General features: G+C 42.2%; 1 protein-coding gene across 1 annotated transcript in view; it reads right to left on the bottom strand.

The window, feature by feature from the left end:
- Positions 1-21,926, bottom strand: part of DNAH3 (dynein axonemal heavy chain 3) — a 167,904-nt gene that overhangs the window by 117,989 nt on the left and 27,989 nt on the right. The window contains exons 13-19 of the mRNA XM_087869949.1: positions 20,781-20,886; positions 20,426-20,604; positions 14,865-15,049; positions 13,514-13,637; positions 9,975-10,128; positions 8,823-8,967; positions 3,848-4,059 (exon numbers count right to left, since the gene is read on the bottom strand). Coding sequence (XP_087726075.1) covers positions 3,848-4,059; positions 8,823-8,967; positions 9,975-10,128; positions 13,514-13,637; positions 14,865-15,049; positions 20,426-20,604; positions 20,781-20,886 — 1,105 coding nt within the window. The remainder of the gene's footprint in view (positions 1-3,847; positions 4,060-8,822; positions 8,968-9,974; positions 10,129-13,513; positions 13,638-14,864; positions 15,050-20,425; positions 20,605-20,780; positions 20,887-21,926) is intronic.

Below are 21,926 nucleotides of genomic sequence, written 5' to 3'. Positions count from 1 at the left end.
AGGGTTCCATGCACTCAGGAGGAGTAGGAGGACCTGAGGGAGAATGAGGCCCTAGGAGAAACCTCACCTACTGCTCAATGTTGTCTCTGTCCAGCCCCAGGAGGATGACGGGATGTCCGAGAGGGAAGGAATATGAGAGCTGGGGCCTGCTCTGTCTTATTTAGCCATGTGTCCCTGAGGCCTGGCATTCAGTAGGCATCAATAAGTATTTACAGAGTGACAGCATGAGTGAACCAGATAATTCAAACGGCTTATCAAACAGTGCCTGAGGACACCTGGAGGACCGCTAAGATAATGGAAATCACAGAAGTAATTAACATTTTTGGAGGGCTTACTAGGAAGTAGGCAGTGTTTTAAGAACTTTATGCACTTACTTCATTCCCCCAATATGATGAGGAAGATACTAATGTATTATTATTCCTGTTTTACATATTAGGAAACTGAGACAAAGAAAATAAGTATCCTATCCAAGACCACCCAGCTAATAAATGGCAGAATTGGGACTTGGACCCAGTTCTGCCTAAAAAGCTTTTCTCCATCACATCTAGTGAGTCTCTCAGGTTGTCTATGTACAGTTGTGAAGGTTATACACTGCATAACTCTAAAAAGTACAATTTACACTGTAGTTCACACAAACTGCATTCCCCAGAGTTGTGGAGTGCACAGCCTACACAACTGTTCCTGGTGACCCTGGGCTTTGATTTATTCTCTAATACCAAAGTACAGCTTAGAACACATTCTCTCTCTAGGATTAAGTGACAGAACTATGTAAAGCACTTGGCATAGTACTTGGCCCATAGGAAAGAATCAGAGATTGGTAGTTTTGTGTTTTTTGATTGCTTTTGTTAATTACAGAGACTAACAAAGCATCTGGTTTTCTAATTCTAAGAGCCTACAGCTGCCCTGTCCCATATGGAGCCACCAGCTTATTGTGGCTATTGAGAACCTGGAATGTGACTAGCCCAAACTGAGATGTGCTCTAAGTGTAAAAACATACCACATTTCAAGGACTTAGTATGAAAAATGTAATGTGACAGATCATATTAACATTTTCACATTGATTACCTATTGAATAATAATATTTTGAATATGTTTGGTTAAATAAAATATATTCATAAAATTTATTTCACCTGTTTGTAGCTTTTTTTTTTTTAAAGATTTTATTTATTTATTTGACAGAGAGAGAGAGACAGCCAGAGAGAGAGGGAACACAAGCAGGGGGAGTGGGAGAGGAAGAAGCAGGCTCATAGCGGAGGAGCCTGACGTGGGGCTTGATCCCATAACGCTGGGATCACGCCCTGAGCTGAAGGCAGACGCTTAACCGCTGTGCCACCCAGGAGCCCCTGTAGCTTTTTTTAAAAATGTGGCTACAAGAACTTTAAAATTAGACATATGGCTCGTATTATTTTCATTGGGCAGCACTGTCCTAGAGAGCCAGCTTTGGTACACATCAGTATGGTTTCCTCTTAAGGTCAAACGTCACCCTGCTCCATCTTGTTTTAAGCCACAGTTAGCAACCTCTTTGCTGATATCTGTGCCCCAGACCAAGGGACTAGCCCTTCCTGCTTAAGTTCTGGGAAATGGTCAGAAACCACAGCACAGCCGCCCCACACCCCACGTTCCCCAGAAGATCCACCCTGTAGCCTTAAGAGCTAGAGGTGGTTTAACCCTCAGAGTCCCCTGCCAGGGCCGGAACCCGTGCAAATGGATCTCCTGAGTTAGGCATTAGGGCAGAGAATGGCTTCCCCAGGCTGGCAGCTATCACTGGGGTGGCTTGTGGTTTGACCTACAGTGCAGGCAGGAAGGGGCTCTGAGTGGGGGCAGCTCTGTGGGTCTCTGATGACCTCTCTCCTCTCTAAACTCACTGTTAACTGTTCAGGCCACTGAGTTTCCACTTTAGGGGCTCATTACTCAGGAATAACCATCCTGGAGCTATACTCTACTCTTATCTATGGCGTACTATCCCCTCCCCCCCCTTTTTTTTTTTAAGATTTTATTTATTTATTTGACAGAGAGAGATAGCCACCGAGAGAGGGAACACAGCAGGGGGAGTGGGAGAGGAAGAAGCAGGCTCCCAGCAGAAGAGCCTGATGTGGAGCTCGATCCCACAACACCGGGATCACGGCCTGAGCCGAAGGCAGACGCTTAACGACTGAGCCACCCAGGCGCCCCCGTACTATCCCCTTTAACCTAATATTTCTTGTCCCATTTCCCCCCAGTCAAACACACCTAGATTCCAATTCCCTCTCTCACCACTTACTAGCCACGTGACAACTTACTTACTCTAAGCCTCAGTTTTCTTATAATCTGTGACATGGACACAATGATAGCTCCTGCTTCAAAAGGCTGTTGGGAATCCACACAAAGTATACAACACAGGACCTAGTTCATAGTTGGTATTCAATATGTTCGAGCTATTACTATTATTGCTCTTTTAATTCTAAAGAATTTTTCCAATCTGTCCATCTGAGTGATCTGTAAATAAGAATTATGAATGTCTAGGAATAGTTGGGATTTTTCAAGTGCCCACACGTGAATCATCATCACGGGGAAAGCACCAGGGAGAAGAGACTGCCTTCCGAGTCTCTGGGAGGGTGTTTAAATGTGTCACTGACAAAGGCACTTTCTATAGTGTCATCTCATGGAGAGACCTTGCACTACCAAAGGCCACTTGTCTATCCAACCTCCCCAGCCCTCCAAATGGGTCAAAGCTCTAGTCAGGCTTGGTCCATGGGGAGAGGCACCCTGTGAGCACCTATAAGTGGGGGCAGCTAACCCAGGGCAGACCCCTCTGCTGGGGTAATGCAAGACCAGAAGTCTACTCAGATGACCTCTCCCCTGCCCTCCTTTACACCCTTTACTTAGGTGTTGAGTTTCAAGGCTTTCTGGGAAATTAAAAGCAGTTTTTCTCACAGAAAACTCCAGAATCCCTCACGTATCAAGATCTCTGTATTCCCAGAGAGATCAAAATGCTCCTAGCTCAGACTTCATTCTCTGAAAGGTAATGGGTGTGCTCTCAGATTGGGTCCTTCCAGAGACTTGTCCTCAGTCTTGTGCATGGTTCCCAGAGCGGGATTCCAGGCCAAGTCATAGAGAAATCTGCCTACAGGGAGCCAGTCTCATCTCTACCTCCACACAGAGCAACTCCTCGGTAGAGGACGTTTCAAGGCCATCGCTAGCCCTTGAATGTGATGATTATTTTAGAAACACAGTGAGTTTTCTTTTTTCTGCACAGTGTTCACACCGCACTTATCACCGTCACACTTGGTTGCTTATAAAAGTCCCAACTATTTTTAGGGAGAATATTTATTATTCTCCTTTATAGACTCAAAGGGCTGAAAGAAGAGTGAAATGTTATTTCTGAACATAGCCTGTTGGATAGTGAGGCTCTACAGTATAGTCAGCCCAAGCAGAAATCATCTGGCATTGTCAGGAGGCCCCCAGGAAAGGTGTGGCTTTCTTTTTTGTCTGTCCTAGGTCAATAGACAAATCAAGGTCCCTTGCACTGTAATTCAATGCCCTTATCACCCTTTAGGACCCCGAGCAGCCATTTGCTTAGGCAGGCAGATAGGGAGGGACTTTGTGGCCGCTGGCTGAAGCAATACTCAACCATCAGCAATGGGGTCCCCAAAGAAAAGGGTCAACCTGTTCATGTGAAGAGGCAGGCAATTCACCCCCTATTCTGCCTGTTTCCTGCCCTCCCTCCCATTACTGCCCCTTTAGCCTCAAGTAGATTCTCCCTTTCAGAAAGAAGCTTGACCCAGAATTGGTTCCTGCCTTCCAAAGGGCTAGCAGGACCAGGTATAGATTGGGTATGGGTTGGGCTAGGTAGGGGAGTGCCAGGGACCTGTTGCCAGTGCCGATCCTTCATTCCTGGATTGCAGGAGATGCTGAGGATAGGGATGTGCTGCTTGAATTTCTCAATCTTGACTTTCACATTCTCTGCTAACCGCCTGGGTGCAGGTACATCAGCTAGGGTCTTGGTCAATTTATATATTGTTCTCCACATGTTCCCTATTTCCTCTGCGATCTCCTCAGCATTCAGCAAAAAGAGGGGTCCTGAAATAGAAAACATGGGATGAGGGAAGGATCAGAACACCAAGCGGATGTTAGTCATGTGCACCTTTAACTTCCTGAAGTTAGAATGGTGTCTGTGGTATAGATGTTGGAATAGGCACAGGCTTTGGAGTTGGGTCTGGATCTGAAACCTCCCCTTAGCCGATGAAACCCTGGGGGTATTTTCCTGAACTTTTCTAAGCCTCAACAGTATCACCTATGATACAGGGGTAATTATGGACACCCTGGCAGGTGATCATGACCACTAAGTGAGCTAAGTGGCTGTTTAACACAATGCCTGGCATGTAATGCAAGTGCGGGGGAATCGATTGTTAGCGGTGGTTGCAGATGCTATTACAGAGGCAGGAAAGGTACTCCACAAACACTGTGGAATATTGACAAGTGGGGGATGGGGGAGTTCGTACAACTCTGGCAATTTTTATCTAAGCTTGAAATTATCTTAAGATTTAAAAAAAAAAACAAAGAATGACCCCTCATTTTTTAAGAAGCACTCCAAAATATTAATTTCCTTCTCCTCCTTTTCTTCATAGGGATCTTCTAGTATTTGGGTTTCATATTCAGTCGAAATCCTTCCATGATGCTGCTTTCTTCCCCTTGGACATTTCAAATCGGTATTAACTCTTGCATCATGATGTTGCAAATTTATTCAGAAACACTTTTCTTTCATGGCTACTGAGACTAAATAAAGCCTTGTTAATTTTACATGCTTCATCAGCCTCACATTTTGAGGTGAGTAATCAAAAATTAAGACTTTTTGAAAAGAAGTAGTGTAGTGTTCAGGCAATATATAAAAATAATCATACATCATGTCCAATTGGGGTTTTTCATGGGAATGCAGGGCTGGTTTAATATTTGAAAAATCAAACAATGTAATGCATTATATTAACAGTCTAGAAAAGAAAATCACGTGATAATATCAATTGATGTGGAAAAAACATTTGACAAAATTCAGTATCTTTTCATGATAAAAACCTCTAAACCAGCTAGGAATAGAAAGGAGCTTACTCAGCTTGATAAAGGGCATCTATGAAAAACCTGTACTACCATAATACTCTTGTATACTGGAAATATGCACAGCTTTTTACACATCAATCATACTATAATAAAGTGCTTTTAAAAAAACAAAACCAAAAAAAACTAATCCCTAATACTTAATGGTAAAAGATGGAATACTTTTTCCCTAAGCTCAGGAACAAGGCAAGGATGTTCACTCTCATAACTCCTAATCAAAATCATACTTAAAGCCCAAGACAGTACAATGAGGCACGAGAAAGAAATAGGCATAGAGATTGGAAAAGAAGAAATAAAATGTCTTAGTTTTCCAGATGTCATGACTGTTTATGTAGATGATCCAAAAAATCTAAAGAATAGCAATAACTGGGGCGCCTGGGTGGCTCAGTCGGTTGAGTGTCAGACTCTTGATTTCAGCTCAGGTCATGACCTTGGGGTCATGGGATTGAGCCCTGCACTGGGCTCTGCTCTCAGTAGAGAGTCTGCTCAAGGATTCTCTCTCCCCCCCTCACTTCCCCTCCCCCTACTCACATGTGTGCATGCTATCTCAAATAAATAAATAAATAAATAAATCTTTTAAAAAAATAAATAACAGCAATAAAATCTTTGCAAGACAGCAAAAACACTGTAACAGAAATGGGAAGATCTCTGATGGGTCCATTAGTAGACTGGACACAGCTGAGGAAAGAATCTTTGAGCTTGAGGATATATCGTTAGAAATTTCCAAAATCAAAAAGAAGAAAAAAAGATGGGGAAAAAATGGAACAAAATGGCTAAGAACTGTGGGATAACTACAAAACGTGTAACACACAGGTAATGGAAATACCAGAAGGAGAATAAATAGAAAGGAACAGAGAAAATATTTGAAGCAATGACTGAGAATTTCTCCCAAATTAATGTCAGATACCAAGCCACAGATCCAGTATAAATGCCAAAACCCACATCTAGACATATTATATTCAAACCACAGAATATCAAAGTTAAAAAAAATTGAAAAAAGCTGGGCGGGGAAGACCACCATACCTTTAGAAGAGCAAAGATAAGCTTTACATTCCCCTTCTCCTCAGAAACCACACAAACAAGAAGAGAGTGGAATGAAATTAAAGTATTGAGAGAAAAAACACACCAACCTTAAAATTCTCTATCCTGAGAAATCATCCTTCTAAAGTGAAGGAGCATCAAATATTTCTCAGACAAATTGAGGGAATTTGTTTCCAGTAGACCTACCTTGCAAGAAATGTTAAAAGAAGTTCTTGAAAGAAGGAAAAGGATTTGTCAGAAACTCAGACTTAGGTAAAGAAAGGAAGAGCATTAGAGAAGGAATAAGTGAAGGTAAAATAAATACTTTTGGGGCGCCTGGGTAGCGCAGTCGTTAAGCGTCTGCCTTCGGCTCAGGGCGTGATCCTGGCGTTTCGGGATCGAGTCCCACATCGGGCTCCTCTGCTGGGAGCCTGCTTCTTCCTCTCCCACCCCCCTGCTGTGTTCCCTCTCTCACTGGCTGTCTCTCTGTCACAAAAATAAATAAAATCTTTAAAAAAAAAAAAAAATAAATAAATAAATACTTTTATTTTTCTTATTCTTAGCTGATCTAACAGTAACAGTTTGTTCAAAATAATAATAGCAAAAATATATTTGATGATTACGGTTTATATACAGATGAAATGAATAACAGAAACGACACAACAGATGGAAAGGAGGAATTAGGGATACTTTACTATTACAAGACATTTTTGAAGTAAAGTTATATATAAACCTTAAATACAGCCCAGCAATCTACTCCTGGGCATTTACCCCCGAGGAATGAAAACTTAACGTCAACATGAAAACTCATGCATGAATGTTTACAGCAGCTGTATTCATAACAGCCTGAAACTGGAAACAGCCCAAAAATCCACCAATGGGTAATGGGTAGACAAAGTGGTATATCCATGCAATGGAATACTACCCAGGATCAAAGGGAAGGACCTATGGTTATAACCCGTAACTTGGATGAATCTCAAAGTAGGATGCTGTGTGAAGCAAGCACTCTCAAAAGGTTACACACTGGATCATTCCACTTATATAACAATCTCAAAAGAGGAAACCATGGTAACGATGAAGAGCTCAACAATGCCAGATTTTCTGGCTGGGGGTAGAGTGTGACTACAGTGGGCAGTACAAGAAATTTTATTGAAGTGATGAAACTTCCGCTTTCTGATTGTGGTGAATCTATATATGTGTGAACGTTTATAGAACTATATGCCAAGAATATCCTTTTTGCTGTGTATGAATTTAACATTAAAAAATTAAATGCAAAAAATTTTTCATACAATATCTCTCCCTAATAAAAAGACTTGGTAAGCTATAAATATTTCCCTAAAACCATAAAAATTTATATCTCAAACCAACAAAAAGCATCATGTTTAAAGGTGACACTCTGCAAGAGCTCCCATTAAAATCAGGAGTAAGATGAGAGTGCCCATTATTACCACTGTTTGTTTTGGAAGTGCCAGTCAACACAGAACAGTGAATTTAAAAAGGGTATACAAATAAATAAATAAATAAGGTAAAATATAATTGTATAGATACAACTGATTACTTGGAAAAACGAACACCAGTGAAAATGAAAATTTTTTAAATAAAAAATACCAATTTAAAAATTAAATCAGCAAAACATAAAAATAAAAATTAATCGACAAAAACAGTTTTCGAAGCTATTATTCCCAGGTTTGTGAAGGGTGTGAAGAATGGGTACTTTAAGTACTGCTAGAAGGGTAATAAATTAAAACATAACCTTTCTGGAAGATAGTAACAACAACAAAAAAAACGGTTTTTAAAATCCTAATAATTTTCATCACATGACCTTTGATCTAGCCATTTCACTTTCAGGAATTTATCCTAAGAAAATGATCATAATTGCATCCATTAAAATGGCGACAAAGATGTTCATCACAGTTGTGCTTATAACACTGAAGGGCTAGAAGCAAACTCCAAGTTCAGCTCTAAGGGTCTCAGGAATTTGTCCTCTGCTCATATACACTCTCCCCAGGTGACATCATTCATGGCTTTTAATTGTAATCTACATTCAGTTATTCCCCAATATAAGTCACCCTCCCAAACATATAACTTAACTTCAGGCTGATATACTCAGCTGCTAATCCATATTCCCATTTGGGTGTTTGCAGACACCTTGAACTTGGTATATTCAAGCTGATAGGTCTCTTTTCCCAATAAATTTGTCACTTCTCTTGCTCAGTGATGGCAATATCCACCAAATCGCCTGGGCCAATAATCTGGAAGTTACCCTAGGTTCTTCCCTCTCCCTCCCTGCCCCCTGCCCCATATCAGATCAGTCATTAAGTCCTGTTGACTCTATCTCCTCCATTTATCTCTAGCCTCCAGGACCTACAGAAAAAAGAGTCGTTTTCAGATGTCTGTGGCACTCTGGCCTCTCTTGAAGCAGCACAGTGGTGGACTTGCTATCTTATTCTTCCCCTCTGTGCCTCTGCAATCCATGGCTATGGGTGGCTGCCTCTTCTATTTTACCCTGGCAACAGGTCTGGCTCTTCAATCCCCACTTCCCATCATTGTCACACCAAAAAAATGTGACTGTGTGGCTGTGTTAATCCAGAGTATAAGAATATGATAAAAAATCTAGCTTAAATCTGAAGTCCAAATCCTATTCTAGAACTGGCTGGGTTGGATCCACTACCTCATCAGCTACCATGTCCCAGCAGACTGAGCCCAGAGCATACCGTTCATCCACTCCTCTGACTTGATGCTAAACTCGTATGTTGTCAGCCACAGCTGCTCATAAGGCACTTTGTGGGTCATCAAGACTTGCAGGAGAGGGAAGGTACTCTTCTCCTTTTCCAACAGTTCCTCCTCCTTATTGATCAACTGCAGGGTAAAAGGGGATGCTGTTTATTGGGTGGGTGGTTTTCTGAACCCTAGAAGGCATGATGGCAAATTCCTCAGCACTTTGAAAACCAAGTTGAGGAAGATGCTCATTCATCTAGAGAGAGAGAGAGGAAAGTAAGACATGGACTCGAGTAAGAAAGTCCCTCTGCTACCTCTGAGGGTTGTGACAGCTAAGATCTAGCTGGATGAACCTCTAGGATAATTTGCTACTTGCTCCATCATCTTTGATCCTACTCTACCATATCCGTATCCCCATTTTCACAATTTTCATATGTACTTTAGCTGTTTACATGATGCTGCCCCTTCTTATGCTGACTTGCATAAGATAAGAACTTTAATGGTTAGGGCGCCTGAGTTGCTCAGTCGGTTAACTGTCTGCCTTAGGCTCAGATCATGATCCCAGGGTCCTGGGATTGAGTCCCGCATCAGGCTCCCTGCTCAGCAGGAAGCCTGCTTCTTCCTCTACCTCTGCTCCTCCCCTCCCTGCTCGTGCTCTCTCACTCACTCTCTTTCTCAAATAAATAAATAAAATCTTAAAAAAAAAAAAAGAACTTTAATGGTTAAAGAACTTACAAGCTGACCTCAGGGCAATTTACTTAGCTTCACCAAGCCTTAGTTCTCTTATTTTAAATAGAGATAAATGGAGACAATAACAGTACCTAGCCAAAGGTTTGTTATGGGTATTAAGTGACATATTGCATAAGAAGCCCTTTGTACATTGTTGAGCACATAAAAATACACAATCTATGTGAGCAATTATTCTACTGTAATTTCTTCTTTGTGTCCTCAATGACTAACAAAAAAGCTGGTATAATGTAGGGTTGTAGGAAAAGGTAGTTGAAAGGACCATTGAAAAAACTGGTCAATTCACCAATCAATACTATCCACCTGACATGTGACGTTAGGAAAACACAAAATCAAGAAGCAGAACCAACAGGAAAGGACAATCATTTAAGTCTCCAACCCCAGACCCCAAGACCCCAAACCTCAAATTCCATCAGTGCTTGATCTAGGTTCTTTGAAAGCTCATTAAGCTTTTCAACATTGTTCTTCATTTCTTCTGTGCTCATCACTTCACGTTTCCTAAACCCTTCCAGTTCCTTGTTGTAGATTTCAAGCTTCGTCTCAAATTCTGAGCACCTAAAAGCAAAGGACAGCCCAATCACATTTGGACTTTTCACTTTTGATATTCAGATTATGAGCAATTGCTCACCCATGTTCAAGCCTGGGGAGAAGCTGATCTTCTGATGCATCATATACATGTATGTATGTATGTGTGTATGTGTGTGTGTGTGTGTGTATCTATATCTATATCTATCTATGTATCTATCTATATATATCTTAAAATCCTACCTCCCAGAGATGTCTGCTGTGACCCTATTGGCAGTTAAACATTTCCAGATGTTTACCTGTATGGGTAAATATATACGTGTGCATATATATGAAATCAATGTAATACCTATCCTATACACACATATAAAATGTATATATATACATATTATTCAGTCATCCTTTAGATATTTATTATTAAGGGCTTGATACATTCCAAGGACTGCTCTAGGCATCAGGGATACATTTTTGATATACACTATTAAGCTCCCTATCCTCGTGGAGGTTGTATTTCAGTTTGGGGAGACCTAGATAAGAAACACATGGATTGATGGATGGGTAGGTGGGTGGACAGATGGATGGATAAATTCACACACAGATAAAGATAAAATGAGGGGAGCCTGGGTGGTGCAGTCGTTAAGCGTCTGCCTTCAGCTCAGGGTGTGATCCCGGCGTTATGGGATCGAGCCCCACATCAGGCTCCTCCACTATGAGCCTGCTTCTTCCTCTCCCACTCCCCCTGCTTGTGTTCCCTCTCTCGCTGGCTTTTTCTGTCAAATAAATAAAATCTTAAAAAAAAAAAGATAAAATGAGATATTTCTGATAGGCATAAATGCTCTGAAGAAAATAAAACAGGGCAGAGGGCCTAATGGATGGAAGTAGGGGGCTACTTTAGCTAGAATGATCAGGGAAGACCTTTTAGCAACAAAGCAAGTCACACAGTTACTTCTCCCCTTTTCTAACAGGGTAGACTATATAGTGTTAAGTTATAATTACTTAGCACATTATAGTTTCTGAAGTACTTTCATGTCCATAATATATATACATATATGTATATATATATTTCATACAATAATACAGTCATTAGTAAACAGTAGGCATTCAGGTTGAGTGAATGAGTCGTATTTGTGGGACTACCTGGAATCTAAGGGAGGATATTTTAGGGATTTAAAAATGTTGGATTGGTCAGAATTCTGGCATGAAATGGAATTCACTCCAATGTTCAAAGAGAGAGGCTTTAATGAAGAGACTACCTACACAGGTAAGATATGGGTAGCCTCAGAAGGAAGCCAGTATGACCCCTAGGGCCAAGAGAACAGCAGGAACTGAAACCATGGAGAAGCAAGAATTGTCATCCAGGAGGGACGAAGCTACTACCAGAGTGCCAGGGAGGGAGAGGAGGAAAGGTGATCACTGTGCAGCTCCTGAGGGCTCTCCACTGCGGGAGCCCCGCCTGGATCTAACAGACGAGGGAGCCAGAGGCTGTGGACTGTGGGTGTCAGTCGACCAGGCACTGACTGGACAGAGGAGGAAGAACACAGAAGAAGGAATTGGGGGGTGGAGATGGGGGGCAGCGAATGGAGAATAATTAGTGCCAAAGCCAAAAACTTTAATGTGGGCTGGTAAAATAGGTCAAGTTTCTTAGAGAGGGAACAGGGTTGCTTTCACAGAAGACGAATGAAACAATGAATACTGCTCAGCCCCCGTCACACACTGTTCTCAGGATTAATGCAAAAATGATGGACGTGAGGTTTAAGCATTCACTAAAGAGAGGGCTGAGCCCAGGGCTTCTGGTTATTCCTGAAGCCCCTTCTCTGCTGAACTCTGCTGTGGAGGGCTCAGGAACCGATTGGTGCCATCAGGCTAAGAGTCTCTCCTCCAAGAGGGGATAGCCAGTGCTCTTCTCCTCTCATCATAAATGACAGTTCCCATTTCTCCCAGAGCCACCCCTCACTCCTGTGAACTTTTACAGCACTTACTGCCTCTAAGTAGTCTTACAGCACTGTTCCAAAAGTACACTTGCAAGCTCATGGTTTAGAAGGGAAGCATTTTTGCTCCCCAAAGAAGTCATTATTCAAAGGATGAAGGAAGTGGACAACTTTTGAATGCCTGTCATGTGCTGGGTACCATTCAGGCACAATCTCAGGTCATCTCATTTCATCCTTCACAATGATACCTCTTAAAAATGAGATGATCTGAGATGGGCACTGTTTTCCCATTTTCCAGATGAGGACACCGAGGCTCAAAGAGATGAAGAAAAACTTGTTCCTGTTCATCTAACCTACAAATCAGTTCCATGGTGGAGACTGTTCATAAGGGGACATGGGATAAATGGGAACGCTGCAATTTCTCAATTTTGCTGTGAATTTAAAACTCTTCCAAGAAATAAAGTCTATTAATTAAAAAATATCAGCAGCACCCATTTGGCTAAAAGTTCTGGGTAGAGAGGGGAGAAGGCTGCTGGAAGAAAAAAATTGTGTGCACGCAATTGTGTATACACGCACACACAGACACGCACACACTTTTTGTTGTTGTTATTGTTTTTTCTGGACGGCAGACCTAGGCCATATTTTGAATGTAGAGGATAAACGGTGTTCTCCTTCAGCCCCAACTCGCATTCTCTGTAGAAATCCCTGCTTTTATCTACCCTGTTCCTTTCTTGCGAATATTTGCAGGGATTATAGGACCTAAAGTTGGGCAGGGGGCATTTCACGTGTGAAGGGGATAGTAACTGGAATGACTCTACAGTTCATAAAGCAAGTGTTACAAGCTGGGATGGCTGTGAGTGCACGTATGTCTGTATCATCCAACATGGTACTCGGCCCACTTCGCTTGACATTGATTTTTCAGTAGGGTCTGTATTTTCTCTGCCACTGGATTAAAATCTTTATTTAGTAGCCAAACACACTTACACGTCTAGAATACAGCACAGCACATAGTAAAAATCCATAATAAATACTGGTTGAATTGACAAATAATGGATGAATAAATGATACAGCCACATTAGCACTGAACGAGACCAGCTGCCAAGCAGACAATTTGTCAGCCTCCTACCACGCTCTATTATCCCTGTCTTGCTATCTCCCAGATCTGTGGTCTCCAATGGAAGGCTGACGATTTTGCTATTATTATTCCGAGGCCATTACTCCAAGCCACTATTTTTGTCTTTTTCTCTCTGCACTGCCAAATTCCAATTGTTCAAGGCAGGGAGGGAAGGCACTGGCAGGGTCACTACAGTGAAGCAGGCTTAAAGAGAACATCCCTCAGTGGGAAACAAAAGGAAATTCCTTCTCCACCAATTGTCTTCGGCCCTCGCCCACGCCTTGCTGTGGGGGGCTCTGAGCGGAACCAGGAACCTGCAGCGTGTTATCAAGCTGGGTATCATTTTTGAAACTACCTCACACTCTCCCTGTACCTTTTAATGAGGTCCATCTCGGCCAGATCCCTCTTGCTAAGGAGCAAGTTTCGGCTGTTTTCAAAGATGTCTTCAATCTGGTCTGGCCAGAGGAACAGAGTGCTGTTCAATTTGATATCCTCTTCTGCAAAACACATACAGTCGGCTCCAGGACACTGCTCGGCATAGGTCAGCATGCAGGGAATTATTTCAGCGGAACAAAAGGTCAACAGAAGTGGGTGAGGGGGTGGCAATGAATGCATGGGCCCATGATGGATGAATGATAGCCACCATTTACTGAGCACTTACAAAGTGCCAGGCTAGAAGGGCAATGATATTATCATCCTTGTTTTTACAGATGAGAAACAAAATTTAGCCGGGTAGTCAAGGTCACACCGCTAGAAGGCAGCAGAGACAATTTCAGACCCAGGTCTAACCAACTCCAAAGCCGATGTTCTAACCACTATACTTCCCGCTTTCCCAGGCTGGGTCTGAGTAGAGTAGAAACCTGGGCTCAAGTTCTGGTTCTCCTCTTTAAACTGTCATCTCATCTGAGTCCCAGTCTCCCTCTTGGTTAAATGTCAGTAATAAATCAGCGCCAGATGCTCCGCCCAACCAAAGGCTCTGGTCAGCTGAAAAGTCCTAGGCTCCCTCTGCACCCTTGGGAACTTAGGAAGCAGAGGTCCAGTGTGTGTTCACAAGGTCAAGGGCACAGTTCATCAGTGTGCAGGTGGATGGTTAGGGCACTGTTTTCCACTCCCAGTCCCCATCTCTCCCTCCCATCACCCTTCTCCCCAAACACCATGAACACCAGGTAATTCACAGGTATTTTGAGATGGAAGAAGGCTCTGAAAACTTGGCTTGTGGATAGTGTATCAGTTTTTCCTTCAGAATCTAGTCCCTACAAAACTCTACCTTGGACCAATAAGCCTTGAAGGGGCTCTGGCCATTTCTTTCCTTTTGAGATACGCAGGAACATGTAGGAAAGTGCCCTGGTAGCTCCTCAAAGGCAGGACTGTATTAAGATTATAGATGAATGAAATCTATCCGTTTATAAAAGGACTCTGCATTTAGAAGTGACTTCTTCAGAAACACCAGCCACAAGATACCAAGACAGGCATCTAAGAACTCATCAAATCCCTAGATATTTCTTCTTTTTGTCTAACAATAAGATCCTCTTGGTTTGATTAGAAGTCCTGTGGATAAGAGTGTGGAATTAGTGCCTCTAACATATGGGGACGCTTGAAAAGCAGCTCTCCCAATATTGGCATTTAAGTGGTAGGACTGCTAACTCTCCTTCCCAACTCCTTATCTCTAAAAATATAAATAGGCTTATACATTCACATATAAATCTATAGGGCGTTGGACTTACGGGGCAAGTCTGCATAGTCCATCAGAAACTCTAACCGTTCACTTGCATCTCTAAGTTGCCTCCTGAGTTTGAACACGGTGACATCACTGGATTTCTTTAAGAATTCAATGAGGAATACCAGCTCCTCAGTGTTGGCAGGAATCTCACTGACTTTGTCTGCGATGGTGCTGTACTGATTACAAATGCTACAGAGAGAGACACAGCCACTATCACCATTATCTCAAAAATCACTCTTATAAGATCTATTATGCTAAACAGGCATGGTTCTTATTTGGAGACTAGAAAAAATGGTTTCCAACTTTTCTCTACCTGTAAGTCCGTGATGGGTAATATTCACATGCACACCACTCTTCAAGAAAAAAAAAAAAGTAATAAAGGAAATAATAACTCATGGGTTTACCATGTGCCATGCCCCATTCTAATCACTGGATATCTATTAGCTCATTTAATCTTCCCAACAATTCTAAGGGGTAGGGACTATTATCACCAACATTTAAGAATGGAAGAAAGTGAGGCTGAGTCACTTTATCCAAAGCAACATGCGGTGGAGGAGTCAGAGACCAGATGCGAACATGGTTCAGTCAATTCCAAAGCCTGCTTCTCTTAACAAATGTACCATGGGTAGAATCCAGATTTAGACCAAAACAACACGAAAATCACCACCACCACCATGCTGACTCCTTGAATTTTATGTTAATTGGTAATCACTACTCTTCACAGTATGTCAGCAAATTTATGCTCATGTGCTGGAGGTAGTTCCTGGACGGCAAAAAGAAACTGACATTCAACCACCAGGATCATTAGATCTAACTACCCACTTCCCAAACACAAGACTATGAAAAAGGATGCTACTTGAAAGATAATTCGAATGTGCTCTAATTTATGCAAAAATCAATGATGAGGGACGTCTGGGTGGCTCAGTTGGTTAAGTGTCTGCCTTCAGCTCGGGTCATGATCCCGCGGTCCCTGCTGAGCAGGGACCCTGCTTCTCCCTCTCCTTCTGCAGCTCCCCCTGCTTATGCTCTCTCTTTCTCAAATAAATAAAATCTTTAAAAAAAACCCCAATGATGACTGTCATCAGTATTTTAATTATAATTAGGAACAAATGATCTGCAATACATCCACGCCTAAAACAGAGTGGCCCCCAAGAAACGTTAGTAATAGCTATCACAGCTGTTGTTATTAGCAAAGGATCCTTACATGATGACGTTCATACATCATAGATAAAAACCACTTCCCTGTATTTTCAGTCCTCAATATACCTTTTTGTTTTGTTTTAATTGTAGTTGACACTCTATATTCCTTTTTAATGTATGGAGACTTCTCCATAGTGAAGCTAATTGTATCAAACTGAAGAAAAAATGATTAAAACATCTTTGCAGATGCTGCCAGGATTTTAGAAATGAATTTTTATACAATTTAGAAACTTTCTGCAGAGAAAAATTATCTACTGCACTACTGCATAGTAGTCTCCACTTCAGAGCCAGATGACATGTCCAGCCTCCTTTGTAGTTTTAGTTGGGTATCTTACTCGTCAGCTTGGACTACCATAACAAAATATCACAGACTGGGTGGCCTAAACAACAGAAAATTATTTTCTCACAGTTCTGGAGGCTGGGAAGTCCAAGGTCAAGGAACCAGCTGATTTGGTTCCTAGGGAGGGCTTTCTTCCTGACTTGCAGACAGCTGCCTTCTCACTGTGACCTCATGTGGTGGGGGGGGAAAGAGCTCTTGTGTCTCTTCCTCTTCTTATTAGGGCAAGAGCCCTATTGGATTAGGGCCCCATCCTTGTGACCTCATTTAACCCCATCATCTTCTCATAAGCTTTGGCTTCAAATATAGTCATACACTGGGCACTAGTGCTTTGCTGTAGACTGAATGTGTGTGCAGCCCCCAAATTCTTATGTTAAAAACTAATCCCTAATGTAATGGTATTTGGAGATGGACTCTGGGAGATACATAGGTCATGAGAGATTCCCCTCATAAAGGGGTTTAGAGCTTTTATAAAAGAGACCCCTCACCCATTTTTCCATGTGTGAACAAAGTGAGAAGATGGCCAGATAAGAACCAGGAAGCAGGGACGCCTGGGTGGCACAACGGTTAAGCGTCTGCCTTCGGCTCAGGGCGTGATCCTGGCGTTATGGGATCGAGCCCCACATCAGGCTCCTCTGTTAGGAGCCTGCTTCTTCCTCTCCCACTCCCCCTGCTTCTGTTCCCTCTCTCGCTGGCTGTCTCTATCTCTGTCGAATAAATAAAAATTTAAAAAAATTAAAAAAAAAAGAACCAGGAAGCAGGTTCTCAGTAAACACCAAATCTGTCAGAGACTTTATCTTGGACTTCCCAGCCCCCAGAACTGAGAGAAATGAATTTCTGTTGTTTATAAGCCATTCAGCCTATAGTAATCTATTGTAGCATCCCAAACAGACTAAGACTTCAACACATGAATTTTGGTGTGGGGGGGAAGTTCAGTCCCTTGCAGGTATGGTCATGTGATTGAGTTGCAGTTACTGGGAAGCAGGAAGCAGGGCTGAGTATCACTCTCAGGGGCAGTACATAAAACTGTCCTTGCATATCCTTTCATGCTTCTTCCTCCTTCCAACGGTCTAGGATGTCAACACTTAGAATGACCTTGAAAAAGATGTAAAGTCACCATCTGCTTGAATTTCTGGATGTACCATAGGTCTCCCCCACCAATCTGGAGCTACCCTGAGAAGAAATAAAACTTCTATAGTGTTCATCATGATATCTTAAGTCTATTTGTTATAGCATCTAACCTAGCCTAATACAGGTAGGTCCTCTCAGTCTGATAGACTCTTACCTCATAAGAATCCATCCTTCCTCCCTTTTGTATGAGAATTCAGAGTATAAATATTACGTGGCTACTAGTTATCAGCTTCTTGCAAAGGCCCAGAAGGGTGGTAGCAAACCCACTACCTATTAAACTCTCTAAGAGGTCCTTGATATGGGTCATTGATATCAGGCATCTGACCAACATAACACCTTAGCAATATCCAGGGATAAGCTGAGGACAGAAAACATTGCTTTCTACATATACAGATGATGTTATTTAAAATCTAAAAGGCCAGAGGTCCCATAAGCACAGGGCTATTCTCTAGTGTAGGAGATAGCATAAGGGAGACCGATAAATCTTGCATCAATCCGTGGCCTCTCTCTACCTGTTGTCATTATTTGTGTAAGAGTTCTCACACTGAAGGAAACAAGTAGGTGGACCACAGGGATAATTTTACGTATCTCTATGCAGGTCCTTGAATTTTTCGTCAATATTTCCGGTCCCTGCTTTAGCACCCTTAAACCAATGTACCTGTAGTGGGTACGACTGGCATGCCCACTTTCCCACCAATGCACTCCAAAGTGCCCTCCCTGCCTTTATGTACAGATCACCCCCTTCTAGGGTGCACCCAGTCACTGGCAACAGGAAGGCACCCCAGTCCTAGTAATGGCAGCACAATGAAATGGCAAGGACAGTGTTTAGGATGAGAAGACTCAAATTCAAACCCACTTACTTGGGCAAGAGAGATTTTCTTTCTGGGCCTCGTTTTCTCTTCCATTCAGTAAGGGATCTTACTTCTATCTGTCTTACCTACTTGTGGGGTTGTTGCGAAAGTCAAATGACCCAGAGTCATCATTTTTAAGGCAGAAAGAAAGAATCTGAGCCACCAACCTGGGGCTTCTGTGTCCTTAGAAATCCCTAGGTTCATAAGGAGACCTTTGTTTTCACTTATATCTAAAAGACCCAATTGTACACTTATTTTGAGGGGGATGGATGATACACTGACCAGCCAAGGCACCATGTTGCTTTGACTTGACATGAACAAATGGACTATTGCCCACAAAATAAATTTTCTTTGATGCTCAAACCTCCCAAAGAAAGTGTCCTACTAGTTTGAAGTACTTTTACTGTCCTGGTCCCAAACCTTTATTTTATAAGCAAAGACACTGAAGATCCAGATGGTAAATCCAGAGGACACACAGCTAATAAATGAAAGGTCTTAGATTCAAACCCAAATCTTCTGGCTCCCAAACCAGGAATCCTACCATTTCATCACTCTGTGAGAAAGCTGAGTGTGGTGAGTGTGGTGGTAGAGAGCACGGACTTCGGGGTCAAAATAAACCAGGTGAAGCCCTGTATGTGCCACTTGCTAACCTCTCAGGAGTCTCAGTTTCTTCATCAACATAATGGAGAGAATAGCGAATAACCTTTTAGGGTTGTTGTAAAGACTCGAATAGATCTATGATGTTTGGAATGCTTACACTGTGCTAGAAAAATGGTAGTTTACTATTAACCAAAATTTGCTCATGAGTTTCTGAAATGTATTTTGTAAACTTAAGGTGCTATCAAATGCTAAAATCATTATCTATATCTATCTATCTATCTTTCCACATCTAATAAGAATAACACAACATATACCACTGTTAGTAGTGGTCATGCTTACTAAATCATTTTAGTCTATAGTTAAAAGCACTCTGAAGAAGAGAGTTAGAAAGGCGTGGATTAATCATTTTGTAACTTTCAAATAGTTAGACCATGGCGTTTGGTTCAGTGCTGCACAAAAGACCCAAGTCAGGCTAATGTCACGCAGGCCAAGACTTTCTGAGGCAACTGGAAAGGGAGAAACTGTTTTGCCCTCTGGATGGGAACCTGGGAGGATACAAGCCTGGAGCTGCTGGGCCCACAAATGGGACAGCGCCTGTGAGAGAATGAAAGCCGAGTAGAGGGAGAGACACTGCATGCTACCTACAGTGGTGAGGGCCCAAAGCTAGCAATTCCTGAACTTTTCAACACATGAGCCCCAAGTTCCCTTTTTCACTTTAGCCAGTCTATCTGAGCTTCTACCCCTTTGAACCCAAAACATCTTGGCTAATATAGTCTCACCGGTGAAACGAAGGTACCACATAGAGCTTAAGACTGAATGACAGAGTCCTCAGACCTATACAGCAGAAGCCTACACAAGAGTGATTCCAGGGGGTGCCAAAAAGCACTCTGTGTCTCTGAATATGTGCTAGATGGCCGAGGAGAGGGCCTGTGACCTCAGACAGTCAAGCCCATGAGGCGGCATCTCCCCGAAGATGCCTCCAATAAAGCAATGGCTAAGGGATCGGAGATGGACAGTTGTAGGATGCTTTCCACCGTCCTGCTCCAAGTCCCACATTCACCTTCTAGCCTGGGCCTGAATTCCCCACCACCCTCACTCTGGGGCAGAAACACCTTGAGCTAGAAGTTCTGGCTGGGGGGGCGCCTGGGTGGCTCAGTTGTTAAGCGTCTGTCTTCGGCTCAGGGCATGATCCTGGAGTCCTGGGATCGAGCCCCGCATTGGGTTCCCTGCTCTGCTGGGAGACTGCTTCTTCCTCTCCCACTCCCCCTGCTTGTGTTCCCTCTCTCACTGGCTGTCTCTCTCTCTCTGTCAAATGAATAAATAAATTATTAAAAAAAAAAAAAAGTTCTGGCTGGTCAATGCTGGAAGGTGAAAGTTCTGGCCATGTTTTCATTCTCCCGTTCATGCCAAATATTGTTGCTGTTTCTCTGTCCACAATAACAGTACCTGGTATTGGTGTTCCGGTTTACGTCCACTTGGAATTGAATCAGACGGTCTTTAAGATTTTGGGCTCTCTCACAGAGGTCGTAATTTAGGGTCATGGTGTCAAGGCAGAACATGGCCAAAGGCACGGTAATGTGCATGGATGCAATTTCATTTCTCCGCTTTTTTATGCTACCGATCCTCTGTAGAAAGGAGCACAGTTGGTAGCTTGATTTGCCTCTAGCCCCGTGCACTTGGCCCCAGCCAACCTAGTCCAATGCTGAGCACAGCATATATATTAACAAAATACACTGACTACATATTGGATTGTCTGCAGCACGGGTCACCAAGATATGAAGTATCAAGTGATATTTCCTACCGTCACGAAATCCTCGATTTCATGATTTTCTTTCAGGAATGCGGTGATGTTTTGTTCTGCCATGTTATCCAGTAAGTCATCATACTTTTGGTATACATTTAGGTATCTTCCATAATCGAAGAGCATAAAATGAGACATGCAAATACAGGTCACCAAATCAGATTAGGAAGAGTTGCAAGTCAAGACATAAGATCATAAAAATTAGCCCAAGCCAGGAAAGGGAAAAAGAATGTGGCAAAAAGTATAGTGAACTGGGAATTCAGAACTTTGGCTGCAAATTCCAATTCTGTCACTTCCTAGCTGCATGAACTTAGGCAAGATATTTCTCTTTTCCAAAGATCGGTTTCTTTAGTTTTAAGTGGAAATAGTAAAACCTCATAGGATTGTTGTAAGGGTTACCTATAATAATGTACATATAAAGCATCTAATACAATGTCCGATTTACAGTAAATACGCAATAAACATTAGTTCCTATTCCTTCTTCCAGCTCTAAAATTCTATGTCTAAATTTTAAGATGAAAATTTGGAACTAACGAAACTAATACCTTTTCCTCTCTTATCAGATCATGCAAAAATGGCTGGACAGATTTCTCCCAAATTGGAGGATGTAGTCAGGATGCTGTGATTTAAAATAAATTTGAATTAGGGGTGTCTGGCTGGCTTAGTTTGTGGAGCATGTGACTCTGCATCTCATGATTATGAGTTTGAGCCCCATGTTGGATGTAGAGATTACTCAAAAATGAAGTTTTTAAAAAAAGTTTGAATTAAAGAGGATATGGGGGCACCTGGCTGGCTCAGCCAGTACAGCATGTGACTCTTGATCTTGGGGTCATGAGTTCAAGCCCCACGCTGGGCGTGGAGCCTACTTAAAAAAAATAATAAAAAGAAAGAAAATAAAATAATAATAAAATAAAATAAAGATAACGGAGTAAGCAGAATTAGTTTTGTGGGGCCCAGTGGTACACTTCCAGGCATTGGCCAATACTTCAGAGATTCTAAAACTGAGATATAGTATGAGGAGCAGTCAGTCCAAAAAGACACACTAGGTGTCAGTCTCCAAGAATAGGGAAAAAGGAGGTTTCAAACAGATGTTCCCAAATCAAATTCATAAGGACAGAGCTTCCAAATCCGAGGCTAGGATTTTCA

This window comes from Ursus americanus, chromosome 2 (genome assembly GCF_024610735.1).
Source record: "Ursus americanus isolate L20-20 chromosome 2, mUrsAme1.1.p, whole genome shotgun sequence".
NCBI lineage: Eukaryota > Metazoa > Chordata > Mammalia > Carnivora > Ursidae > Ursus > Ursus americanus.
Note: the sequence above shows the minus strand (reverse complement) of the source record. Positions and strands in the feature narration are given on the sequence as shown.